At 36.7% G+C, this 26,373-nt stretch overlaps 5 protein-coding genes across 8 annotated transcripts; all 5 read right to left on the bottom strand.

Moving 5' to 3' along the window:
* Nucleotides 1-583: 583 nt before the first annotated feature.
* On the bottom strand, nucleotides 584-2,424 carry LOC140782023 (thioredoxin-like 1-2, chloroplastic). Its single transcript, XM_073128349.1, has 4 exons — nucleotides 1,940-2,424; nucleotides 1,522-1,698; nucleotides 1,258-1,422; nucleotides 584-1,167 (listed from the first exon to the last, which is right to left on the bottom strand). The coding sequence occupies exons 1-4, from the start codon at nucleotides 2,171-2,173 to the stop codon at nucleotides 907-909; spliced, it is 837 nt and encodes a 278-aa protein (XP_072984450.1). The 5' UTR covers nucleotides 2,174-2,424; the 3' UTR covers nucleotides 584-906.
* Nucleotides 2,425-4,015: 1,591 nt separating this feature from the next.
* Nucleotides 4,016-11,871, bottom strand: LOC140782422 (U11/U12 small nuclear ribonucleoprotein 65 kDa protein). Of its 4 annotated transcripts, XR_012107872.1 has the most exons (13): nucleotides 11,536-11,871; nucleotides 10,600-10,671; nucleotides 10,153-10,362; nucleotides 9,459-9,540; nucleotides 9,156-9,332; nucleotides 8,899-9,057; nucleotides 8,649-8,819; nucleotides 7,732-7,819; nucleotides 7,489-7,547; nucleotides 5,742-5,807; nucleotides 5,440-5,524; nucleotides 4,630-4,879; nucleotides 4,016-4,487 (listed from the first exon to the last, which is right to left on the bottom strand). XR_012107872.1 is itself a non-coding variant. In XM_073128974.1 (12 exons), the coding sequence occupies exons 1-11, from the start codon at nucleotides 11,754-11,756 to the stop codon at nucleotides 5,441-5,443; spliced, it is 1,389 nt and encodes a 462-aa protein (XP_072985075.1). In that variant the 5' UTR covers nucleotides 11,757-11,871; the 3' UTR covers nucleotides 4,016-4,879; nucleotide 5,440. The 4 variants fall into 4 exon arrangements, 2 of the variants coding, with proteins under 2 accessions (XP_072985075.1, XP_072985076.1); XR_012107873.1 differs by lacking the exon at nucleotides 5,742-5,807; XM_073128974.1 differs by having other exon boundaries at nucleotides 4,016-4,879.
* A 1,453-nt stretch (nucleotides 11,872-13,324) lies between these two features.
* On the bottom strand, nucleotides 13,325-14,902 carry LOC140782424 (NAC domain-containing protein 92-like). Its single transcript, XM_073128976.1, has 3 exons — nucleotides 14,536-14,902; nucleotides 14,130-14,410; nucleotides 13,325-14,036 (listed from the first exon to the last, which is right to left on the bottom strand). Exons 1-3 carry the CDS (start codon nucleotides 14,720-14,722, stop codon nucleotides 13,470-13,472), a joined length of 1,035 nt encoding a protein of 344 aa, XP_072985077.1. The 5' UTR covers nucleotides 14,723-14,902; the 3' UTR covers nucleotides 13,325-13,469.
* Nucleotides 14,903-17,814: 2,912 nt separating this feature from the next.
* Nucleotides 17,815-19,323, bottom strand: LOC140781899 (ricin B-like lectin R40G3). Its single transcript, XM_073128187.1, has 4 exons — nucleotides 18,853-19,323; nucleotides 18,495-18,617; nucleotides 18,141-18,369; nucleotides 17,815-18,050 (listed from the first exon to the last, which is right to left on the bottom strand). Coding segments are annotated over exons 1-4 (657 nt in total). The 5' UTR covers nucleotides 19,156-19,323; the 3' UTR covers nucleotides 17,815-18,048.
* Nucleotides 19,324-24,590: 5,267 nt separating this feature from the next.
* LOC140782125 (NAC transcription factor 29-like) lies at nucleotides 24,591-26,328 on the bottom strand. Its single transcript, XM_073128524.1, has 3 exons — nucleotides 26,100-26,328; nucleotides 25,703-26,007; nucleotides 24,591-25,389 (listed from the first exon to the last, which is right to left on the bottom strand). The coding sequence occupies exons 1-3, from the start codon at nucleotides 26,263-26,265 to the stop codon at nucleotides 24,847-24,849; spliced, it is 1,014 nt and encodes a 337-aa protein (XP_072984625.1). The 5' UTR covers nucleotides 26,266-26,328; the 3' UTR covers nucleotides 24,591-24,846.
* Between the last annotated feature and the right edge of the window lie 45 nt (nucleotides 26,329-26,373).

The raw sequence follows: 26,373 nt of genomic DNA, 5'->3' as shown, positions 1-26,373 counted from the left end.
GGAAACCGCGGCCAAAGTGGGCACCCACGTCTTCCTTCATTTGTGAAATCTGTCACACTGTGGTGGCTAAGATATGACTCTCTGTCTGGATTCACTTCTACTGTCAATCATCTTTGTTGGATTTTGAACGGTAAGAACCAAGTCAGAGTTGTCTTGCAGTTCCACTTGCCAAAATCCGGAGAAATTTAGCACGAAAACAGCAGCTAAGTTTGAATTCTGAATGGCAGGAACGAGTCAGACTTGTTGTCAAGCCTTAATCAAAACAAAATTTAGGCTCGACTTCTATGATGACCAAAATATAATTTTTCTCTGTCGCGGAAACGAAGAAATCTTAATTTTGTCGCCTGTAACTTCCATGTTCTCTACCTACCAAACATTCAACTTCATGATTCAAAGCTTTTTGCAATTGATTAATTCGAAAGTAACGTATATTTTCTAGCACATTTTATTGTATTTAAAAGCACATAACTTATATATATAAGATGCAGACACGAGCTCATTGCAAAAGGTAAACTTCCTTTTCTTTTTGGCTGTAACTTGCTTTTGCTATATCACATGAGAAGAGGGCAATAAAGGGCTCCAGTTTTCGTTCAGAAAAGAGAACCAACTCACTAATTCTGCAGTGATACAGGAAGTAATACAAGAACCATTCAAGACTACTCCCTTAATTGTACAAGCTATTTCAGCAGACTCATGAAACTAAAAAAGCTCCGGCCTGCATAGCAACAACACCTATAGAGTATATGAACAAATGGAAAAGCTTGACTAAGATCCCACCCCAAGTACCAGAGGTGTTCAATTGTAAACAGCATGGAAAATCATACGCTTAGAACTGTACAAAACCAATGAGATTTTTAACATCCCAATGGACCATCATCATCATCATCATCATCATCATCATCATGTTTATCTCCCAGATCCAACTAACAGTGCCATCTCCTCAGAATCCAGAGTGGCCCTTTGGGCTGGAGACATAGGAAGCTTTGTGCTTAAAGGAACTGCAAGCTCATGAGTGCTGGGGACTAAGCCTGGCTTCTTTGAGTAATTAAAACAGAGGTCTTTGTTTGCAGCCAAAGCCAAGAGCTCTGACTCCTCCAGCCCCTTTGGTGGCCCAAGGCTGCACCTTTCTGGGGTGTGCTTTGCTAGTGCATCTTTAAATTTCTTAATCTGCCATAGAAGGAAGGAGATTCAACAAAAGAGCTACAAGCTTCTCAATAAGAAAAGACAAGCAATTGCATGGAGTTGTTGAGAGCTCACAGTTGCATTGGTGCAGCTAAAGCTACATAGGCGACCTTGTGCTCCCCTATAGAATCTAAAGAAGGGGAGGACATGGACATTCAAGCTATAACACATGGACTTGTGCTTCTCATAGTTTACTTGGAGGAAGAGGACATCTGGGTTAGCCTCAGCAAACTGGCAAACCTGCACAGAGTTAGGTTGACGAAACTTAAATGAGATCTACCAGTTCTTGATCGAACCAAAAAACTTTAAAGCTTGATAAAAGAGTTTTAAAAGTTATACCTTTGGATGAAGGGACCTGCAACCTCCACACCCTGGGGAGAAGAAATCCACTATGACGAGCTTGTCGCCGGCGTTCAACAAGGAGTCGACAAGATCTTGTGCCGATTCGATCACCTTCATGTTGACCTGAACCCCCTTCTCCCACCATTTCATAGCCTTCCCTATGGAAAGAGTCATCTGCAATTCAGAGAAATCACCACCAAAGTTATTAAAAAAAAAATCAAAATTTAAGGAAAAAAGAAAAGCAAATTTCACTTTTTGAAAAGGAAAAAAAAATATCCTATTTTTGTAAAGAAAAGTCAAAAGAGAAAAAGGGGCAAACCTAAAAATATCCTCTAAAAATCGATTAAAAAATTAAACAAGTAATATAAGATAATTAACCAGAAAAGATAGGAAGCAACTTGAATCATCAACATACCTGTACAGGCGAAGAGACAGTAATCCCCTTCGTGTGGTTTCCTCTTGAAGTCCCCAAAACTAATTTCACCCCATAAAACCGACTGTTCCGAGAAGAAGTACGTCCGCTCTCGATTGCCAGAGACGAAGACCGCAGAAACCCAACACTAGATGAGCCCCTCCTATGGCAAGAACTACCAGGAGAACGATGGCCGCAAGGCGAGAAGAGGTCTCCTTTCGCCAAAACCTTCAACATAGGTCCCAAAATCGAAGCTTTTCTCCCAAAGAAAAAAAAAATCAAGATCAAATCAACCAAAGAAAAGACGAGAGGTATAGATTAGAGCAAGAGATCAGAGAAGGCAAGACAAGGCAAGGCAAGGGAAGCGAAGGGAGCCAAGTCTTCGAGAGAAAAGATCAGAAAAGGGCAAAGGAAAAGGAAGCGGCGAAACGCGAAAATGCGAAATTGGTACAACTACACCACCCTCCTTTTATTACAAAAAAAAAAAACATTTAAGATAAAAGAAAATATTCATTTTTTATTATACTTAACTAAATCAAGACCCTCCATTTTGGGAGTAACGACAGTCAACCGACCCAGTCGACGGTGATTAGGAATTGGAGATCGTCTTGGCGCCACGTTGCACTTGAAGCTTCCTCTATTTGTTTTTTAATCTGTTTTTCGAGTAGTGGATATACTTCGGATTAAGTAAGGGGACCCACATCAAGCCCAAAAAAATGTGAACCCAAATGCTACACTACCTTAAAATTGGAGGACCACTCCTAAATAATAATAATAATAAATATATTTTATTAATTCTAGCCAATGATTTGTTGGCTTCGTAGCAATAAGTATGAGAGATTGTAAAGTAAAATAGATAAGATACGAAAACGACAAATTATAAAAAGTGTTCCGACATACTAAAGAGAAATGTGAATACCTTCAGTCTTCAGAGACGGATACGAGATACTATGATATTGAAATATAGAGAAGAACCGAGAGCCGAGAACCGAACAAATGGCAACTACTTGAACTTTGAGAATGAAAGTAAACCAATCAAAATATTCATTTACTAAAATAAGTACGTCGGTATAGAAGCATAAGATACCGAGTAGTCCCGACTAGTAGAAAGACTATAAACGTTAGTGAAAAAAAAAAAAAAAAAAAAAGTTAAATGCATGGTTAAATAGGAGTTAATTATAATTTTTTTTAGAAAATTCATTTTTTTTTAACTTGCTATATTATTATATTATATTATATTATATTCATCTTTAAAATCTGAGAGAACGAACGTTACTACTCTAAAAAACGGAACATTTGAAAGAACGTTACGAAGTACTCAAAAGAGACGGTTTCCTCCGTGATGTACGATTTAATCACGGATATAATGGAAGTAATAAATCTGCTGCTTAATTTGAGAGGATAAGCCGCAAGGACTAAGGAGCGGATAACGTGGACCCAACCGGATAAGGGTTTTGTCGGGTCCGTCTTATGATCTTATCTAGAGCATCTGTACCTACCTCTCAGTCTCAGGTATCTCGTGACTTCGGTGTTAATCCATATAACTCTGGATGTAGACCTGCTATAATTTTAACTGGCTGCAATGCCTGCGGAAATTTTGAAAAAGTTAAATTGTATATTACTAACTGCATTTATCATTTGAATTTTTGGGTTCAAACGTTACAGGATGTCTTAGTTTTTAGGGTTAAATATATTTTATTCATATATATTTATGAGTAGAATTATTTTATTTATATCTCTTATTTTACGAAACCGGTTTATGGACGTGTGATAAAATAATCGATTGAACTTCCATCCAAATAAATAGTTATAACAAAATTCATTTTCACCAAGTAATTTAGCATTATGAACAGAGCTCTCGTGAGTGAAATAGAAACTCTTTAACAGTTTTATTTTTATCATAATTATAAAAATTAATTCAATATTAAAAAGTATATATAAGATTAAGTTTTTTTTTGTATAAGTACGGAGAATAAAATATATTTAGTACTAATTTTTTATTTTATCGGTTGGGGCCAGAACTTGGGATTGGGAGGACTCCCTAACAATAGCTCTGACAATAAAGATGTGATTCATATATTAGACAAAAAATATTAAGAAAGACTTATACTGTCAGTTTGTAGATGAGCTCACATCAGGGAAACGAAGAAAGTAATTTTCTGATAACATTTACAAGAGAAGTCTTGGAAGAAATTTCAGTAGCTAGTTAGTAATAAAGTTGTTTGTAGCATTAACAAATTCCCACATTATCTGGACATGAACCCTCCTGCTGAACCTCCCGACGAGGCGATTTAAGTAGCTATTGTTGTACAATGCCACCTCAAAAACACTTCCAGAGTTGCTGCTTCAAAAATAATCTTGAATCGTATCGTCATACCTCCGTGCCATAAGAATGCATTGCAGAAGCTTCATAAATAAGCTCATTTTCGAACCATATCTTCATGCCATCAGAAAACTACTGCAGCAGTGCCATCATTCACCAAGATGTGATTATCTAACAGCCCAAAGAATATATACATGCTGCCTCCTCAACTGCAGCAAAAGTAACAGCCTGGACAATCACCAAAATGTTACGCATGTATACATTTAATCTAGGATATAACTACAGTACCATAGTAGGAGAGTATATGACAGTGTAATGCAACAAAGAACACAGCCAATTGATTGAGTACAGGCATATGCATACGCATTACATGAGTTAGAAATTGTTTGCAGCTTCAGAATTTACTCTATCAGATGATTCTCCCCTATGTGTCTCCCGTTTGCGCAGGTGAAACTCAAGACATAAGAGCATCGGTTTCATGAACTGGTCAAGCAGCTCAAATAATTCTAGTGGCACTATTTCCCAGAGTAGCTGTTACAGCTTTGAGCAGCAGTCAGATAGTTGCCCATCTTCTGGTAAATTGAGTTCAAAGTGCACACTATGGAAGAATTGAGTATTGCCTGAAAGAAAATACTTACTAAATCAGATATCAGTACGTCATCGCACAAAAAAGAAACTCCAGTACTTTACAATCTAATACTTACATGAGACATAAATAATAAAGAAAGCAAAAGGTTGTAAAGCTCCATATTAAGACAGCAAATTATGTAAAAGTCACAAGGATTACTGACCCACCCTTCTGTGTGTGATCCCAAGAAACAATAGGATCATATTGATTGAAAATTGTGAGTGAGGAAAGGACACCATACTAAGATATATGGGCTCCTGAAGCACAGGGCTCTTATCAATGTGTAGGGAAAGCAAGATGTATGTAGTCTTAACCCGGATGATATAATACCATGCGTAGATAGACAAATATGGACATGCAGTACAAATGTTCACATAGATCTGCATGTCTACCAACATATATGCTGTAATCGTGTAACTTGGGAACCGTAAAATTAATTCAGATTTTTTAAATACGCATGCCATGCTTTATAATATTAAATAGTATTTTCATGAGAATTTGATGTTGGCTGACTAAGATCATCTTAAGGAACCTCCGCTACAGATAATTCACCTTAGGTTGCTTTGCCTGCAGCAGGATTTCGCCCAAACTGGATGATCATTGGTTTTCCTTTGAATACATATCCATTAACTAGATTCTGCAAATAGTAAAATCATCAGGTATTAGGAACTTGCACAGTTCATTTCATTGTTCCATAGATGATGAAGTAGAAAAGAAACCAAAAACTGTTAATGTATCTATAGTAACTAACGTCGTATATGACTTAATTATGCAAAACAAAATGTCATTTAATATTCTTTTCCAAAGAGGTATATCCATATATGATTGCCCTAAAGACTTATAAACAAACAAACCAGGGCATGCTGAGCAAGATCGACTGAAGGAAATGTCACAAATGATTGACCCCTCATACGTCCCTCCTGATATTAAGAGAATGCAATTAATGCAAGGAAAATAAATGAATAAGCATTCATCAGTGCTGCTAGACTAGACAGTATACCAATAAAAATCCAGCAATAAGTATTACCTATTTATACAGGAAGGCTGTATACAATAATAAAAAGAACAGCAAAGATATGGCTCATCAAGAAGACATGGAGAAAATTAATACAAATTCACTTTGCAAATGCTACATCTCTTATAATTTTGAAAACATAATAGCTGTCAAAACTGCCAAGGTACATCCAGGAATGAACAGATTCCACCAAGGCTCTCACAGCGGTTCACAGTAAGGATGAGTTTTGAAAAATAGTGGGACTAAACAAGTTTCAGAAGTTGGTGCACCAAGTAAGATGGACGTTCATGCTATCAAATTTTAAATTCCAATTCCAAAAATCAAGATTTTCAAAAGGTTAACTTTGCATCATGTACTTTAGAGATGATGATTTCATAGATATTGCTAAATGCAATTTAAAACTTATTTAATTGTACATAATATTGTCAGATCTACCATTAGGAGGAAGATAAAAATGTTTTACTCATAAGCTCTTTTTTTTTTCATAGTGGCTCCTGGCAAGCTGATCAGACCTTCATAAGTTCACATCACTTTTATCAATTTCAGGTTAAAGCTCAGATTAGCTTTTAAACTTTTCGATCTTTTCTACAATATCCACATCAGACATAAAAAGAATTATATACACATCTTCTGTGCTCATTATATGGCTTATTTCAAGTCTCCTTGCCTTAATCAAACATATGAAGTCTCTTTACGCAAATCATTTAGATCTTGAATGAATTTCAATTTTCCAATAAGTTTGAAGTTCCTTTGGTAACATTCTTCAATAACCTCCTTACCCTTACCCTTCCCATCAGAATACCAAGGCTGTGGCAGACACACCACCTATCCGCATGTCTCTAGTCAGCAAGATCATGGATCAAGGCATGCTAATGTCTTTGTTCTTGATGAATTACATGAGACCAAGGTGCTCAAATTAATAGATTTATCAAATATTACTTAAAATAACAGTAAGTACATGAGCACATTAAACTTTCCAGGTAATTTTACTCCTAGTGGCACAGGTAGTTCTCTAGGCAACTATAGGCTTTCAAGCTTCCAAAAAAATTTCCCTAGGATAACCGGGGTGGTTTGACACTACGATGGTTACCCATTTTCACAGATCTCATTGCCATATATACCTAACTGAAATGCCACAACTGAGAGACCAGAGCTCAATAGAGAGCTACCATCAAATCATAAAGACCCACTAGAGATAAGGTACATAAAACTATCTGAAAGGTAACTAATCACCCTGCAAGACCAGCAGTAACATTTCCAGCATACTTCAATATATTATTGTACAAAGATATTTCTAAGCTCTTAAGCTCGAAGAAAAGTTGAAGTATTAGAGTAGCTGACCGAAGATGGTCACAAGAAAAAAAAAATTGAATGAAGAAACAAAACCTTACGAGTTCAATCAGATGGAGCATAATCAATTAATCATGAATAGTAAATGGAAAATAGTGGATGGGATCAGAATAGTGAAAGGATTCTACCAAGGAGAATCGGGGGAATACAAAGACAGAAAACTAAGCAACTAGCAAAAAAATATAAAATAAGCACTCGCACTGTAAATGGCAACTACAAAACAGAACATATCTGACCTGCATTAACTTTATTTTTAAACCAGATCTAGCAGCATCCATACTTTCAAACAGTGACCCTGCAAGAAACATTTAACAAGAAAACTGAAACATAATCAACACAAACAGAAGTAAAAATAATTGCAGAAAAATAGCAGTAGTATAAAGAGAGCTAAATTGAAATTAACAAAATTAATTTGATTCTACAATCTTCAAAAAGAAACTTCACTCAAATCATTGCTTCAACATTGTAGAATGGCTTACCAAATATGAAATAGAAGTCATCAATCACAACATCTTTGGCCAAGTTCTTGATGTATAGAACAGCAGCAGGATTCCCAGGAGTGTAGTTCTGAAAATGGAGAGCAATGTACTCAAAATCTATAATACAGTAATCCAAAAACAAATGAACTACCAGTATCACTTTCATGCCAAAATTTCATTCTTTTTCCATGGATTAACAAGTAAAAATTCCTATAACAGGAAAAGAGCCTGAATACTTGAAGGCCAAAGCATCAACAAGGATCTAGTGCAACATGACACCATATGGATACAACAATCTTAATATAAAAAGGAACCCATACCAAAGAAATACAGCAAATATATATGTTTCAGTGTACCTTTAAGGCTTTAATTTGTCTGTCATAAATTAGTTATCACCTGTTACACTAATAATTAAGAAAATATTTTCAATTTGTTCTGATAAGTGATAAATACACATCCATAACCAAAAAAAAAATTAACCTAGTATTCTCGTGCACCTTAAGAACAGCTCTGTGAAAATCCCTCCAGCTGGCATACTCTGGATAAAGTGGTGCATATTCAATCTAGAAAGTGTTTTATAGCTCTGGAATAATTAAGCCTCAGAGCTAACTAAATTTAACCCTAGGCAAATTAATTCAATCATTCATAAAATGTAAGAAGACCTCCCCGGTTTCTTTACTTAGCATACTTGCTTTAGTGTATACCTAGAAACAACTGCCAGCAAGTGAAGGAGTTACCTTGGTGAGAAATATAAAACTCAGAGATCAAACATTCATATGTAAGGAATAAACTGCAGGAAGTACAGATAAAAATGCAATGTATCTCATCATATGACTGCTTAAATGCTCAAAATGCTTCTGCATCGCTATTGTTCTTAAACGGCATAAATATAAGAAAGTAGCATAAAAATCCAATACCTTGAACATGGGAAGGGATAATATTTCTTCTGGGGGCAGTTTTCCGTTCTCTATTTCTTGAGGTGTTGCATAATGATTTTTCTCTAGATGCTCTGTTGATGGCTCCAGTTCTTTTGTGCTACTATCAATATCAGGAAGTTCCTTCTGCGCTGCCTTAGGGCCAATTTTTATCTGCAGGGTAGTATTGAATCACAAACTGACAAGGATTAAACTTGTTTTGATAATGAAACCCTAAGAAAGAATGAATAACCTTTAGCACTGGGTTTTTCTTTTTTATTATGGGGACCTCTTTTGGTACCAAGGCAGAAGGCTTCAATCCAACAGTTTCAGGTGCCACATCTTTATTAACTGCAGGGCCAAAAATTGCTTCTCGCCTAGAACGCTTTCCTCCGCGAACATCAATATCTTCCTAGCAGTGCCGAACACAATGAAACGTGATAAAAGACTTGGTTGTTAAGGAAAAGGAACTAAACAAAAATATAAAATCTACAGCTTGCAAGTGAGTACTTCAGAGGACTCCATCTCAGACTCATCACTGGAGAGATCATTAAGTTTTTCTGTATTAGAAGGGGGTGATGGCGGTGGTGGTGGAGGAGGAGCAGGCACTTGGGGAGGTAGAGGTGGAGTTGGTAACGCCATGCGAAATGGGGCTGGAATGTTCATCTTATTCATTAAATGTAAAACCTGCCAAAAACAACAGTTTCCTTCATAAAATATATAGCATTAATTTATCAAACATATTTGAGCAAATTATTTTTCTACTGAAAAATCAAACATGTTATCAGAAGGGAGGAGTAGACCATTTCAAACCTGGGTATAAAAACGAGGAACAGCAATCAGAGCATTGACAATATTCGTCAGTATATTGCCATCAGGAGGTGGGTATTCATACCTATAAAACAACAAGACCAGTCAGCTAAGACAAAGAAGTTCTACATATAAAGTGTCATTAAAGAGATAATCACGGGTCAGCTGAGAGAATATTGGTCGCTCAGACCTTCTCACTGCGACCTGCTCTGTGAGGAGACACCCCTTGTCCCAAAGTTACATGGCTATGTTGCCGATTTGCAAATAGGAATTGCAAAAGACGAAAATTCAAAAATTATAAGTTTCTAAACTGTCAGATCCATTAACCAACTTTTAGAAAGAGAGTTGAAAAGGAACTGGAGTTCCTGCTCTCTGGGGCAACAGCTGAAAAGTTGCCCTACAAAATATTTTGGTGAAATGAAACTATATCTTCCCAAAAAGATCCAAACAACTATTCAAGAACCCAAATTTCCTCTAAGACAAAACAGTGGACAGTTTCTTTGACATGCAGAGAAGTGTTCGACCAGAACTTCTCCAGAAAACCAATCAAAACATAAAAAGTGCAAAACCTCTTACAGACAAAAAAAATCAATTGGTACTCGAGCATGCATTGTAATGTAGATCCTCATAATTATATTCAATGAGTCTGTTTCAATATTATGCATTAAAAAAAAAAAACACCCAATGGATTACATACTCAAGATGAGGAGGAAAAGGGTAGTCCACACCAAGTCTTGGAGCAATTGGTTCACCTCCAGATGTCAGGTTATTACGGTTTGTAAAAGAGTCTTTTATTGGGGGATGAAGCATGTCTTTTGCCAATTTATCTTGATGTTGTTGACTTGAGATCTTCGCATTTGATTGGCCTGCTCTCTCTACTGATATGACTTTCCCCAGAAACCTCAACCTAAATAATCACCCACAGGCCACAGCCAACAAGGATGAGAAAAAGAAAAACAGAACACTAAACAAATAGCTATAGGCATCATTTCTTGCATATGTCAAGCTTAAAAGAAAAGGAACATGACTCATGATGGATATATAAATTCTGCAAGGAAAAGACAATATCCATCATCGAAGGTGTGAAATTGTGAACTCACAAAATGATCAAATGTAAAGATTAAGGGATGTCCCAGATGAGCACCTGTTTAATTGTGACTCTGCTTGGGTGGCCAAGGCCTCATCCTTAAAATCCACAAAGGCACAATTCCTTAACCTAGAAAAAGAATTAAGAAAAAAAGACAACAATATCAAAACAACAATGGAAGATAGCTCCGCAGAGACATGAATAACAACTAGCAAACAAAGTTACTTAATAGTTGATCCATGTGTTGTGGAAGGAGCCTAACAAAGATTTACAATGCTGAAAACCTTATTCAGTTATTTGGATAGAAAAGGAACATGGAGAAGAGTAGTTCAGCATGCAAGACCTAGTCATTGTCAAAGTATTTAAATTTAAGAAAGGAAAGGATTACGTGGGTCACTAGACCCAATCTCATTTAATAGATATAAAAAATATGGTTCTAATCGTCTAAATACAGAGCAGATCAAATGTGGGGTATATTTCTCAGCAACAGATCCAAATGTGCAGATGATTTCATCAAAGATCAAACTAACAGAGAAAGCTTTTGGATTTGTTCCTTGCGCTTCCAACTCTTAAGCATTTTGTGTTTCGTCTAGGATCTCGTTTTGAGCAAATAAATTAATAGTTTTATTAGAATAAAACTGGATAAGTTTAGGATCCACATAGAATTATATGCACCCAAAGTAAATGCCCTTTCCTAAATTACTTTTATAACTAAGTTCATGTCTAGTTCCATGCTTCATCTGCCGGTGTGAACAGAGCAAGATTTTAGAAAAGCCACAAGTCAGCAATATTGCACACGAGATATCAGCTACCCTTTCAAGGTAATGTCACCCTTGTATCCTCGAGTTACGCGGTCAATGAATTAGAACTACTATATCACAATGTCTAAACATGAAAACTACTTTTTGCAAGCCATTTCGAGAAAACAAAGCCTAAGAACGCAAGAATCGCAAAGAAGACAAACAGATCGACAGAGCCCGAGTAATTTCATACCTTCCACCGGCGCAGGGACGGACGTTGGAAGCTCCATAGTGAGAGAAGAGACGAGAGAGCATCTCGTGGGGTATCGCCTCCGGGAGATGGCGAACAAGAAGCGTCGCCGCCGACGAAGAGGAGGAGGAGACATTGGAGAGATCCTCTTGATTGGGTGGTGGACGCGGCGGCGGTGGAAAAGGGTCACCGTGGGGTGGTAAGGAGGACGACACGCTCGCCATTGCTGATCTCCCTGGGGTTTTCTTCTATCTTTTTCTTTTCTTTTTTTTAAATTTCCCCTCTTTGATGCCAGTACCTAACCATCCTTCAGCTCGGCTCGGGCCCAACTCCAACCCCGATCCGGCCCATGAATTTGTTCTTTTTAAAAGCCTAAGTCCGTAATTGTAACCCGACCCATCGTTCCGTCAAGCAACCGGGTCGGGCTTGAGTCCGGCCCGCTCCACTAACAACAGAATAACCCTTATGGCCTTATCCAAACACAATAATATATTAAATTATAAATTATACATTTAATCATATCCAGTCTATCCATTAGAGTTGTAATCAAGCTCAAATCCGACCTAACTATATAAATCGGATCTCATAATTTAAAAACTGGGCCCATCTTGACGTGACTCACCAAAAAAATCTGCCACGCAGGTTGAGATATGCGTATGTCTAGAAGCCTTGTCAAACTTGATGGTGAGAGTGATAGACACGAGGTGATAATATATTACACTAGTTAATCCAAACACAAACCCTTAATTAAGAGGCCGATTAAATAAAATAACCATAAGAGAAGAATCCAGGGAAGCATGTCTCACTGAAATAAACATATGGGGGCGTTGGGATCGACGAGATGGTGACGTGGCGGGGGAAGCTTAGAGTCATCTGGCCCCCACCCGAGCATAACGGAAAGCCAAGGTTGGTAGGAGCCGAATAGCTCAAACTTCTGGCTTTGAACCGGCTCGGCTACAATAACTGTTTTCGAAGCAGACAGGTGTCAGTTTTATGACAGAAAAATCGCAAGGCAAGCTGTGGCTTGCAAGACTTGCTAAGTCCTCCTATCAACCATGCCACCCAAGGTCCACCACACGTAGAGGTTGTAACTTGCAAGGCTACCTCTTATTGCTATCCAACTTGCCATGTCATGCCACACATACTTCTCGCTAATCTTAATATTGCAAGTTTTAAGCTTCCAATTTTACTTCCAAGCGGGCAATAGTTATACGTAACAAGACTGACAGCAGCAGCAGTAGTAGTAGTAGTAGTAGGTGTATCAAAAGTTATTTTTAAAACTCGGAATGATAAAAATAAAATAAAAAAAAGGACAGCAGCTAAGATACAGCTAATAGGTAATAGCCGAGCCAAGGTCAAGAAAATAGCACGTGGGAGGGAATATTCGCTTTCCACTCTTTTCCGGATTTTGATGCAGCAAAGGTGGGCTATTTGCTAACCAAAAAAAAAAAAAAAAAAAAGAAGAAGAGGTGGGCCTCCTCCTCCCTCTCCGAAACGCTTTGCTTTGAATGGAAAGTAAGCTATTAAGACAAGCAAATCACATGAATACAACTTCTCTCCCTCTCTCTCTCTTCCCTCACCTTTAACTGAACTCCTCCACTTCCTTTCCATAGCAATCCATCATCATCTCCTTGTTCTAAGTTTGCTATTGAGTCCTCTTCCTTGGTGTAGGAACACACTAATTAGTTTAATATATAGAAGATAAGTAGGAAAGATGTAAGATATATATATATATATCGTGGCGATCACACCGTGATCTAAACCCTCTATATAAGTTCTCAAACTGTATACATACTAGAATAATCTCAAGCTTATATATATATATAACAGTATAGATATACAGCAATATTACAGTATATATCTAAAGCACAAGCAGATTCTAAACCTATGAACTAATGGAACTACCCGCAGCAAACCAATCTGATGTTTTGATATGTTCAATACCTCCAAACAATATCGACGAAATCATCGTCGTATTGCTTGGAGAAAACCGAGGAGATCTCCGTGTTGTTATGATCAATGCTCAATCCCGTGTCCTGCGAACGGCTGACTAGCGATGTGTTAGACTGCTGCTCCACCTTGCAGTGCCTCCTTATCGCCTCCGGCGATTGTTCGACCACCGTGTTCTCGGGGTGCGAGTAGTAGTCCAAATTTGTCGACGACCCCGGGAGCGAGAAGTACTGCCCGGAAGGCGGCATCTGAGGGTACGAAAGTGAATTTTGACTCAGATTTCCTGAGCCGATCAATAGATGATGGTAGTTGATGTCTTGTAGATTGTCCAAGTTCATCATGTTGATCAGGTAAGAAGGCGGCAGGGAAGGAGAGGAGGTAGAAGGAACTCCTTTGAAGTGATCAAAACCCTCATTCTCGTTGGCGTAGAAGGGATCAGTTAAAAGGGGCAATGTAGTAGGGTGCAAGAGATCATCGTTATCGATAGAGTTAGGCATCGAGCTCTTCTTGATCCCCGCCTGCTTGTTAATTACCCTACACACAACCCATTCGTCCTGCAATGTTCATAGAACTTAAATTCTTCAAACAAGGCAACAAAAGATATGAGAGCCCAAAAGATTAGATATCTATATATCTTTCTAAAGTACCTTTGAAGATTTGGAGAGATTAGAGCAAGAGAAGTTGCCTTCAAGTCTGTACTCATGCATGACCCAGTTGGTCTTCTCTCCCTTGGGAGCTCTCCCTTTGTAGAACACAAGGGTCTTCTTCATGCCAACTAGAAATCCTCTCCTAGAGATCTCTTTATCCTTGCCTGTAGCCTTCCAATACCCAGCTTCTGTAGCTCTATTGGTCCTCATCCCAGTTGGGTACTTCCTATCCTTATGGCAAAAGAAGTAGCACACCTTCTCAGCTGCCAGCTTAGCCTTGCCTATAATTTAACCACACAAAAGAAAACCCCAACTAAGAAGAAGAGATCTACAAGAGATAGAAAGATAAGGAGAGCTAGGATGGATGAATATATATATATATGTATGTATATGTATAATTACTTACTTGGAAGTTCCCAAGGCTCACACTTGTTCAAATCCACCTCCCCAATAGCTCTTGCAATGAACCTATGGTTCCTAACCTTTGGCAAGAGGTAGCTGGTTATGAGCTCCTCATCTGTGGGGTGGAATCTAAAGCCAGGAGGCAAGTCTATGCACTCGTCCCTTTGGCTGTGCACTGAAACATCTTCCATCCTTGCACGTCTAAAGAACCCAAATCTCTAGAAAACAAAAAATAACCCAAAAAAAAAAAAAAGAAGAAGAAGAAAAAAAAGAAGTGGAACAAGAAAATTATGGAGAACAGGAAAGGGGTGACTGAGAGTTATGGAGGAGCACCGAGGCGAGCAGTGAATTGTAGGTGGATTTTTATGAAAGAAGTGAATAGAAGGAAGCGATGAACTTAAATAGAGGAGGAGAGATTATAGTTTAACTTGTTGGCTAAGGCACTTGTGGAAGAAGCCTCATTGGGGGGTTACCATTTGTTATACTATTCACTCCGTCCAATAATAAAAACATATGTTGTTTTGTCTTGGTCTCGATCTCAAGTCTTTTTTCATCTCGATATCTAGGTATATATATGTACTAGTATACTCTTTGACAAACTTGACGACAGTTTATGAAAAGGAGCTCTTCTTTATCTAGAGCAAGGACTGATGGAGGCATTAACTAATTCACTGTCACGTAATTATGAGAGGTACAAAAAAAATAGTCAGGAGGGAAGAGATAATTAAGATCATAAGAGACAAGTCTGGGTTCAAAGTTTCGGAATCAAATCTATCGCAGGACAACTAATTCAGAACAAAGTCGAGGATAAAAATGGAGATTAAAAGATTAGCCAAGAGGCCAGGGTTGCCACGTCACGCAGGAGGCAGGAGGACGGGGAAAAGGTTACAACGGCCGGCTCTGCTTTGGTGCGTGACCCCACGCTTATCTGGAAGCGACGGCATCGTGACGTGTCATTTCCCTGGACTCACCATAAGATCCGGAAGCGGTGCTCACGAGATTCAACTACGTGGTACGCCACGGGTGCCACGTCACTCCGGCGTGCGATTTCCGAACGGGAAAATGCTTCGCGGTTAGTGTTGTTATCCTCGTTATAATTACTCATAAAAATAAGAGTTACCATAGAGACTCTAATCAACTCGAATCATACTAAATGTACGTAATATTTAATTATATATAGATCATAAATAATAAATTATGAACAAATAACTCGCGAAGTAGGAACCGCGTGGATCCCACATCAACGAGTGCAGAGTTTGGCAACCTTTCTTTTTGACTTTAACACCGTCAAAGGACAACGCTTCATATATTCTAGAAAAAAAAAAATATATATATATATATATATATATATCCTCTAATTTCTTTCATCCGCTTACGCTAATTAATACATCAATAATAATTAGACTACCAAGTGCCCATTGGATTCTAGATGGATGAATTAGACTACAAAATTATAACCATCACATATATTTATTATTAATTATCATTCAATTAAATAGTGGCATAAAATTACGTGGAGACTAGTTAAGATAATATTGTTTTTTGATTAAGATGATGATCATTAGAGTCAAAAGATGCTTTACTTTGATTTGGCATAAAGCCATTCCCCCTTTAACCAACCAGTGAACTAATTGGATCCGGGTATTTTAAAATGAAATCTTCGAGTAGAATTCCAGAATAGTGACACATGGAGACCCGCAAGAAACGGACTTGCCAGCTAACACGTGTCGGTGAAGTATTAGTAGGAGTCTATTTATACGATCATATATATCCGACCTACGAATTCTTTATTGTTTATATTTTATTTTTTTATCAAGACTTGGGTGCTAAGATGGGGTTTGAATGCTTAAATTAATGCGTCACTCTAAGTACCTTTCTAATCAAACGTGGTGCATGTTTCACGTAAGGACAACTGTAGTGAAATAGATTTTGAAGGGAATTTCTCAGTTCATACCCTATATTTTAGTGATTTTATGATTAGCACTGTTTTCGAGCTATAAGAGTCTCGTCTTTTAAAATATAAACCTATTCTAAATTTTTTTTTTCTCATGATTATTATATTAAATTTGGTTAATATGGGAGTATATTGGGAACTGTCTCAACAGTATTTTAATAGGTTTACTTGCTTGTTAAATAAACTCTCTAGAATTAGTGATAGTCAAACTAATAATAGGATATCATATGGGTATAAATGGCTCAAAGACCGGCACTAATCACTAAAATTATTTGATTTGGTAATTATTTCATATTCTTAAAACTTCGTGACCGTTTGAAAACAAGTGACATTAAAATGTATTATTAGTATGTAGATACTATCATATACCTATCTATAGATACGACTCTTCAGATCAAGTCATGGAGAGGAGTTTTAATTAAACATTTTGATAACTATTCAATTCTCACATTATAAATTACATTATTCGAGATAGAATAATATCTACAATTAGCCTGGTAAACAAGCTGCTTAATAGTTATTAACGAAGGGAAAAACAAGTCCATGGTTATGTACCTCATCGTCCACAGAAGAAAGTAAGTCGTATATTGCAACAAAGAATAACTATTCAGCTCATAAGACATTAATATAAGTTGATTTGATCGTTCTAAGTATTCGGCCCACATCAAAAGCCTGTTCAATAGTACTATTTAGGGATATTTACATAATTGTCACTCTTTCAAACTTTTTTAAAAATATTTTTTTGAAAGAATCTCAATGATTTTAATACCAATTATGATATTTTTTCACAATGTGGTGGCAAGAATAATATTTAAAAAAATCAGATAATTATATAAAGAAAGCATTCAAGTTGTGAGATTTTCTATTGTTTATGGAAGTGTTTGACTTGTCAACTCAACTCTGTACATCTAATAGTTCTCATTATACTTACTTCCTTTTTCATTTGATCTAAGAGAATGCCATATGGATGGCATTAAGAACCCGGGGGGGGAGGATCATTTCATAATGGTAGAAGCACCTCAATTTATATGCCTGTGTGCATATATTGGCAAGGATCACAAGTAATAAGCAGCCCTCTTGTAATTTATCTCATCTTGCCGTCTTGGCATATAGTTAAAGTAATCGACTAAGGAAATTCCCCAGAACCATGTGAATGGATAAATAAAGATCTCCTTGTGAACAGCGAGGAGCATATAAAAAAACCATCAGGATACAGCGAAAAGATTGTATATGGGAAAATGGTGCACATGAATCACTTCAAAGTAATCCACAATCCATTCAGGTAATGATTCCTCATGGCTTAATTTGCTACCACTTTTGAGAGAGAAATTGATGAAAAAGATGGCAATATCATAGATAGAGACAGTCCACATTAATTAAACAGCATATGTCCTCAAAAAAATAACCACACATACTAAGCACAGAGATACATAGATGAATCTCTCAGGCAAGAGAGCAAAGATTTGTCTCCTCAAATGTGCAACTTATTCTGCGAAGTAGAACTACTAGTAGAAGCAAACCATTCTGGAAGACAGACAGCATCTCCATCACATTCTTGATTCTTCCTGCAATTAGATTAACATGAAACGGGGAATGAGATATTGGAAAGAGAAAAAGAAACCGATGCAGAATAAGACATTGAATAGATGTTTTACAGTAAGGAACAATCTTCCAGCGCTGGTTGTCCCCTTCGCACCACTTCCAGAGCACTAGAGTAGTTCCATCATGCACGCCGCCATGGTCTTTGTCGCCATGGAATGCATCAAAGTTCAAGTAGATGTTGTTCACCATCCTAATGCAGCGGAATCCATGACCCACATCCCTGCTCTCTGTCCACAGGACTGACTCATCCATGTAGTCTGGATTGTAAGGAACTAGTCGGACCTAACACAAGATTTTAATACATTTTTCACAATTAGTAAGTGAGATCGAAGCTACTATTTGATGCCATGCAAGTTAAAGGGATTCATGTTGAAAGGAGTACATTATAGCGATCACCAGAAACTTACAGGATGGGATTGTCCAAGTGAGTGCTTGAGAGCTTGGCCAGTGACCTTGTTGATCAGAACAAAGGCTGGGTAACCCTCTTCATCCTTCACCTTTGTGCTGTATTTCATGTCCTTGATCCAGTGCTGCAATCGATCCGAAAAGATAACAAGATGTTGGAATCCAATCAAGAGAACAAAGACAAAACGCCAAAACCCAGAGAGGGAAAAACAAAAACAGAATCGTCAAACAACATCGAGAAATCCGACGTCCCAAATGGAAAAGATTAGATTTTGACACAAACCCACTTCGCACCACAACCGATCGACGAATACTAACATCAAAAAAGAAGGAAAAAGAAGGGGAAAAAAAAGTCCTCACCTGGTAATCATCATTGGGATTGCTCGTAGCAAGAACAACCTGCCCATCCCGAACGCTGAGGCTATAATTATCGTTAGCCCTGCAAAAGATCCTCACGGTGGGCTGCCTCGGAAGCCCCCCACTTCCCCCATGCCTCTCATGGCTAACATGCTGGACCCCAGAGAAGTTGGGAGGGGCGTAACCAGGGGAAGCGTACGCAGGCCGGCCGTAGCCATCACCGCCGTAGGGCGGCGGAGGAGGGCGGCGCTCCTCGTCGTCGCCACTGCTGTGGTGGTGGTGGTGATGGTGGTGGGGGAATTCCATGGTTTTTGCGAAGTGCTCCGGGGATTTTTGGTATATTTATAGCGAAGCCAGGGAGAGGGGAAGGAGAGTGGAGCAGTTCCGAAATTGGAAGTTGGTGAGGTGTTTAAGCGAACAGCGAATAGGAATTGTGCGCTGGTATCGAGGTCTGAAACTCTCACGAGCCTCGACACTTCCTCTTGTCGTGTTCGCTGAGGCTAATTTAGTAATTCCAAACAATTTTCACGGTGGCACAAATGCCAATAAAAAATTTACGGAAAGTTTTAAAAAAACACCCTATTTAATGATATTGCGATTAACACCCCTATTGACAAATACAATAATTTACGAAATGATTAAATTATTTTTTTTCCTAGTCAGAAATATAGGGAGTGAATTAGTAAAAAAAATTACAGGAGTTAAAAGTAATTTAATGCTTGGAATTAGGAACGAAGAACAATTAATGAATTCTTCTACCAAACCAAAAACACCTGTGCTTTGGTGAGGGGTGAGTTCTTAGTTAGGTCATCAAACTAGTGCTTTGCTATCTGAAATAAAGTCCTAAAAGAGAAATGTGCAAAAAGAACCCTAATAATTTATATTCTTTTCTAGTTTTTTTTTTTCGTAGACGTTTTTTATTTTTATTTTGTCCTAATTTTGCCATATTTATTAGCTACATTAACATTTTATTTAGATAAAGAGAGTAGAAAAAAATACAGAGAAAATAAAATAGTTTCACTGTTTGTTCACATAAAATACTACGCTAAAATAATAGGTATTGCAACTTAATTACTTACACCGGCGTGTAATTTTTTTATAATAATATTTATTATACACGTCGGTGACTAAACGTTGAGAAAAAAAACTATTTTAGCATAGTGATTAGTGAGACAAGAGAAAGAAATAAATTTTTTATTCTTTATTTTTTATTTGTATAGAGAATAAAGACTTATTTTTTCTCTCTCTTTAAATCTTTTTTCTTTTTATTCTCTCACATATCTAAAGAGGAGAAGATATTTCTTCCACCCATCTTCCCTCCTATTTTTTTTTTTTCATCTAAGCAGGGAATAAATATATCTTTATAATAATTTTTTTAACACTTATTCCATCCAAAGGGAGCAATTCATTTGATACTTTATACCAACTAAAGTTTATCTTCTTCTTTCTCATTAGAGTTGTTTGGAAATTGAAAGTAGCAAGGGGTCTGGGTGAACAGAACTTCTGCATTGAAATCAAAGTGTGGTTAAAAAGAACCAACTATGTGAACGATTATATATACTATACGTCACTAAATTTTTTAGAAGAAAATAGGATTCTTTTTCCTCGTATACAATGATATGTCTATCGAGATATTACTTTAAAATAATTTTAAATTATTTATCTAAGGGGAAAATAATTTTTTATTAATCTAAATTTAGTTTTAACAGTGATTTGTAAGGTTTAACTGACAAAATTATATGTCTGAAAGAGATAAATAATTTCGGTGACAATTATAATATATTGATGAATGTAGTGACTATTTAAATATTTTAGAAATTTTAGAGGCAATTATATAAGAAAAGTTTATTAAAATATTCTAAGGAAAATTATTTTTGAAAAAAAGTTTGAATTTTGTAAAGATACTTTAGGCCAAAGTAATCTCTAGGAGGAGTTAAATTATAGATAGATAAAAATAAGGGTGTATTTTGAAAACAATTGAGAGAAGAGAAAAAATATTCTATATCCTTTTTAGTACCAGAAGAGCGTAATAATCCCCAACTGCTCCTTATTAAATCATTTTTGTGACCTAAGTTGTTGTAACTTTTTCTTAACCGCTTGGAATTAGGAACAAACAACAACTAATTATTCTACTAAACAAAAAACACCTGCTAGAAAGTCTATGGCTTTTAAACGTCAGGTGATTAATTAATTGCTCAATTCCTTCCATTAGGTAGTTCTTTGATGGGGGTCCTGTTTCAAACTAGAATAAGTCCATAATGTAGGGAATTTTTCATAAAATTTCACATAATGCCCTCGGATAAAAACATTGAGAGTTAGTGAGACATGGTGACAAAATCGTAAATGTAAAATTATATATTACATGGAATATTCGCGTACATCCAATCAGAAAGGGATAAACTATTTGGGCTCGAATAATTTAGGAGCCTGATTAATATGGGCTAAGCCCAAACGGCCCAAATTCTAGTCTTAGGCTAAGGTGGGTTTCGTTCTATTCGAAGCCGGCAATAGGTCTGTCTATGGACCAAATTTTTCTTTAAGAAAACGGCGACGATATATTTGACCTCTAAACCCACCACCAATTTTAGCGAGTCCTTTCGGATCCAATTTCGTATTCGAGCTTTATCCGATATAAATTTAAATTTATATCTACTGGTCTTTTGCATCCGTCTTTAATAGTTATAATTTCAGAAATGGTTTTTTTTCTTATTTTAAATATAATTTTATACTTTATAATATAATAATATTATTCTATGATACAAATACTATTCAATAATATTACATTTTATATCACATACTAACTTAGTTACTAATTTATTATTATTATTTATCTCGTCAACTTATTTTATATCAAAATTTGTATTCACTTTATATCATTTTAAATTATTATTACACTATTATTTTATAATACAAGTGAATATAAAATATTTATTTCTAAGATAAAGAACTCATTATTCTCGTAAGAATAACAAAGAGGACTTATATCTATTGGTCTTTTGCATCAGTCTTTAAATAGTTATAATAATCTCAGAAATGATTTTTTTCTTATTTTAAATATTTTATTTTATTTTATAATATAATAATATTATTCTATGATACAAATACTATTCATCAATATTACATTTTATATCACATACTTACTTAATTACTAATTTACCATTGACTTATTTTATATCAATTTTTTTCTTCACTTTATATCACTTTAAATTATTATTACACTATTATTTTATAATACAAACGAATATAAGAATATTTATTTCTAAAATAAATAACTAATTATTCTCATAAGAATAACAAAGAGGACTTACTAATTATTTTAGAATTGATTTATTTCTAAAATATTTTACAAATGAAAAACTTAGATTAAAAAAAAACAATTAAGGTCAAAACTAATAGGATTTGTAGTTTTGACATTTATTTTATATTAGTGTAGCTTAAAACCATTCTATTTGGCCTAAAATATTATTTCCTCTAGATGTTAAAAACCAAACTAATCAAAATTGAAGCCGAAACTTCCAACCATGGAATATGAATATATGGAGAAACGAAAGAGAGAGATCTTGAATCCTACATCCCTTTTTGCCTTCTATTATGTCTATCTATTCTCACAGTCTACGGTTACTATTGAGTCAATAATTTCAGATGGAATCAAAGAGTTTGATCTCGGAGATTAATTTCAGATGCCGAAGTACTTCAATTTTGGCTTGATTCGGATCTTAGACCACCTTGATTTTTCATCACATCGATGTGCGTAATGTCGAACGCCGTTATACTAGAAATAGTATTGACCTTATGCTCCATAATTGATCTATGATCATTGCAGATATAACATGTGTTATATAGCTACTCTATAACTTAGAAAACTTATAGGAGTTGTAAGTTAATCCCTAGGAGTAATCTGTATTTATATAGATTTTAACAGGGGTGTCAAATGAGCTGAAAGGATAACATAAATAATGCATTAGAGTTCTAATGAGCTCAGAAGTAATGTATCTTATTCATAAAGAAGACCAACGTTCTACGTCTTTGTTCTTCATTTGTCTCCCAGCTGTGAACAATCATCAACAGTTGAGTTATCGCGCACTAATTGCATTGTTTTCTTTTAATTCTCTCTAACTTCACTTATTTTTTTTAAGACGATGACAGTGATATGCTGTTACGTGTGAATGGTCAGTCAACCTCCAGAAAACCTACCCATTTGGTGGAATGCTTAATTACGGCAGAGCTTGTGATGACTGCAGACATTAGTGTACTAATCGGAACGCGATAATTTTATTGGTCTGAGGTCAGGATTAGGTGTAAAGATAACATAATCTATGCATGGACATGATAATTATATTTCTTAATCTATGTTTCCTTACTGCAAACAACTGATGCTAACTTGAGAGTTAGCATAATGATGTGTTGGACCAATTGTAGTGGAAGAAAAATAGTCTGTGCTCTTTAGCTGCTTAATTATATCAAAGCAATTGCGTTGTTCGCAAGGAAAGTGTCCTGTTTCATTTGTTTTTAAGTATAGATTGTGTGAAGAAGGACAAGTTTACTTTGTCTTGGGTAAGCAAAACATTCTAAGTTCTGCTTGGAATGATGAGAAAGCATCTATGGTCAGCATGGAACATGCTTAAATCTACAATGAATGGAGTTTGTTTATTCTTCAGAGCTGTCCATTCTTATGGGATTATTCGCGCAGCGAAAGGATAACCATGTTTTCTGGAACCGCCTTTTCTTGCTATATCTTTCCATGCAAGTTCCTGATTGATTTAATTCTATTAAGAAGTTACCAATGTGATATACCAATATCTAACACCAGTAAACTGGTATTTATCTTATAAGAGAGTTATTAACTACTGTAGCTTGGTTTGCTGAAGGAAATAAGACAGACCGAACAAAACAATTTTGTCAATCCATAAGTCCCTTGTCATTGTATTATTATCAAAACTAGACAGACTATGTCATATTAAAATGTTAAAGTATTTCATAGGATGCTAGACTATGTCCTATTAAAACTTATGATAACATGATTGCACTGTATTAATCATCTGCTTCTACACTAACTGTTTCAAGAATTGATCGTGTTCTTCACGTTGAATTCTCCTTCATTTGCTTGTCATGACATGACATCCAACTACTGAACAGTGAATACCTGTGGAGTTGCATAATTTGTTTTTGTCTATCAGGATCTCAGGGTAGAAATTTTAGTTGTCTATGTATGAAATTATGAAATATAATTCAAATGCAATGTTTGACTATATATCCAGATACAGAACTGGATTCACATTGTACCAGTTACTCAAATATGCTTTCAAATGCAATGGATGTTACATTCAGATCACTGTCAGCATCAATTTTATGGCACTCAATTCTCAAATTCACTTCATACTTTGGCTTCTACAGCACCCTCATCTTAAAACACTATAAAGCCTAAGACTACTATGCACATAAAGTGATTTTCTTTTGGCTTATTTTATTGCAACCCTTATCCATTATATCAGGTACTTCTTAGGAGTATATATATATATTCTTCCTTCCAGGTGATCTGAGCCTATCCCTATCTTCCAATGATTCCCACATTATAATTTAGTTATTTTTTCTGGATAAGGATTGCCATACCATTCAAGTACTACTACTGTACCCTGTCGTACATCACAGTCATCAACAGAAGAAAAACCCAGTCTATCTCTATACTATTGGTGATTGTCAATGCTTATATTGTTCAATTATATACTGTGAAATTGATCAGATGAACGAGAAAAGTCAAATATTAAGATTTCAAACCACATGTGATCTACAATCCTATTCCTCTAATTCATATAACAACCTTCCAAGCAATCTTTTGGATTTTACAAAGTCTTTGACACCATCAAATATTCGTGCTCAGTCTCTGACGAAGCCTTCTGCATTAAAACTCCACACAAAAAATGGGTCCATCTCATAAATAAAGATTCATCTTTGATTTTCTTTTTCTTTTTCTGTTTAAATATGATCTCAATGTGTAAGTCAGTGCATCCCCAAGTTAGGATTCAGCAGCATCTGCTGACTATAGATAGGCTGGCTTAGCAAGCTCTGTTGAAACTGAAACCCATCAAATTGGTTCTTAGAAGGATGTAAGAGACCATTTCCCTCCTCCGAATAATCCTCCGCAATTCTTTGGCGTTTCGAAGGGTGTTGAGCTATTGGAGCAGAGGATCCTATTTGGGTCACTTGGTGGTGAACTAAGTTGTTATTGCCACTGCTGCTGCTATTGTTGTTGTCATCAACAAACAGTTGGTTTAGGCTCGGTTGTGCAGAAATGTATCCATGCTCAAGCGCTGGAATCTCAGTCATATTGTCAAACAGATGCGAGAGAGATGAGTAGTCTTCGAGGAACTCCGATATCGATGACGATTTCTGCAGCCTGACGCTGCTTTGCTGCACGACGTCGCGAAAGCCCGACGAGTGGATGTCGGAGACCAAGTCATCTTGATCCTGTTCCATAGCTGGCGCCACTAATGGGAGATGGCTGCTCTTCTTGTAGATTCTGCAAAGGACCCAGTCATCCAACTGCAATTGGGAAAGAGAATAAGAAAAAAATATTAGTAACAAGTTAGGCTAACTGCACTGGATTTCTTTTCTCGCGCATCACCATCGTGCTGACATTAGTGCAGAATTTTCCTTTCGCATTAGGATGTGGGTCAACTTAACTATGCCATTTTAATCAACTTGAAACCTGCCGTCCTTTTCTTGCAAAACCCATATTCCTTTTTCTTTTTTTAAGATAAAGATAAAAATAAAAACTCTTGCAGATTGGTAGAGATTAAAGAAAAATATCTAACATGTACTACTGTGTAAGGAAATTTTGGAAAAATCTTCTCACCCTCATGGAAGAGTCCTTAAACTTCATAGGCCTGTAGTTGTTACTACTCTGGGCTTCAGCAAGGCGGTACTCATGCATGATCCAATTAGTCTTCAACCCCTTAGGTGGCCTCCCCTTGTAGAACACCAACGCCTTCTTCACTCCAATATTCTCGTGATTCCCTTTGCTCATCTGGATCGGCTTGTCCGTCCCGGTCGCCTTCCAATACCCCGACGCCGCCGCGCGGTTCGGCCGCACGCCGTTCGGGTACTTCCTGTCCCTAGGGCTGAAGAAGTACCACTCCCGATCGCCAAACACTGCTTTTTCTGATCAAAATACACGCTAATTATAAGAAGAAGAAAAAAAAATGAAGGTAATATTGAGTGCACCAGGCCGTACTAGCTGTGATCATACTAACCAGGGAGGTCCCATGGGTCAAACTTGTATATATCAACCTCCGCAATGATCGAAACCGGGCACGGCTTCGACGCCGTCCGGTTGCGAAGGTAGTGGAGGACTAGCTCCTCGTCGGTAGGGTGGAATCGAAAGCCGGGGGGAAGCGAGGCAGGGTTAGACATGACCATGTTTGGCTTCTTGGGCTTCTTGAGTTTTACGTGGGAGGAGAAGGATGAGGGGAGAGAAGGGGAGGAATTGAAATTTTTGGGAGAGAGGAGCAGGGGGTGCTTTTATCG

The sequence above is a fragment of the Typha latifolia genome, chromosome 2 (genome assembly GCF_019914945.1).
Source record: "Typha latifolia isolate L0001 chromosome 2, TyphaL0001v2, whole genome shotgun sequence".
In the NCBI taxonomy this organism is placed as follows: Eukaryota; Viridiplantae; Streptophyta; class Magnoliopsida; order Poales; family Typhaceae; genus Typha; species Typha latifolia.
This window is presented reverse-complemented; position numbering and strand designations above follow the sequence as displayed.

Bases quoted from the DNA above. Each gene is read 5' to 3' on its own strand.
- LOC140782023 (XM_073128349.1), bottom strand. From the start codon at position 2,173: ATGTTGAAGGTTTTGGCGAAAGGAGACCTCTTCTCGCCTTGCGGCCAT. The intron at 1,423-1,521 runs GTATAACTTTTA...AACTCTGTGCAG, and splicing joins GCAGGTCCCTTCATCCAAAG to GTTTGCCAGTTTGCTGAGGC. The intron at 1,168-1,257 runs GTGAGCTCTCAA...CTTCTATGGCAG, and splicing joins TTAGCTGCACCAATGCAACT to ATTAAGAAATTTAAAGATGC.
- LOC140782422 (XM_073128974.1), bottom strand. From the start codon at position 11,756: ATGGCGAGCGTGTCGTCCTCCTTACCACCCCACGGTGACCCTTTTCCA. The intron at 10,363-10,599 runs GTGCTCATCTGG...GTGATTATTTAG, and splicing joins GCAGAGTCACAATTAAACAG to GTTGAGGTTTCTGGGGAAAG. The intron at 8,820-8,898 runs GTTATTCATTCT...ACTACCCTGCAG, and splicing joins AGAAAAACCCAGTGCTAAAG to ATAAAAATTGGCCCTAAGGC.
- LOC140782424 (XM_073128976.1), bottom strand. From the start codon at position 14,722: ATGGAAGATGTTTCAGTGCACAGCCAAAGGGACGAGTGCATAGACTTG. The intron at 14,411-14,535 runs GTAAGTAATTAT...GTTAAATTATAG, and splicing joins TGAGCCTTGGGAACTTCCAA to GCAAGGCTAAGCTGGCAGCT. The intron at 14,037-14,129 runs GTACTTTAGAAA...TGAACATTGCAG, and splicing joins ATCTCTCCAAATCTTCAAAG to GACGAATGGGTTGTGTGTAG.
- LOC140781899 (XM_073128187.1), bottom strand. From the start codon at position 19,155: ATGGAATTCCCCCACCACCATCACCACCACCACCACAGCAGTGGCGAC. The intron at 18,618-18,852 runs GTGAGGACTTTT...GATCGATTGCAG, and splicing joins ATCCCAATGATGATTACCAG to CACTGGATCAAGGACATGAA. The intron at 18,370-18,494 runs GTAAGTTTCTGG...ATCTTGTGTTAG, and splicing joins CACTTGGACAATCCCATCCT to GTCCGACTAGTTCCTTACAA.
- LOC140782125 (XM_073128524.1), bottom strand. From the start codon at position 26,265: ATGGTCATGTCTAACCCTGCCTCGCTTCCCCCCGGCTTTCGATTCCAC. The intron at 26,008-26,099 runs GTTAGTATGATC...TATTTTGATCAG, and splicing joins TGACCCATGGGACCTCCCTG to AAAAAGCAGTGTTTGGCGAT. The intron at 25,390-25,702 runs GTGAGAAGATTT...TCCCAATTGCAG, and splicing joins TTAAGGACTCTTCCATGAGG to TTGGATGACTGGGTCCTTTG.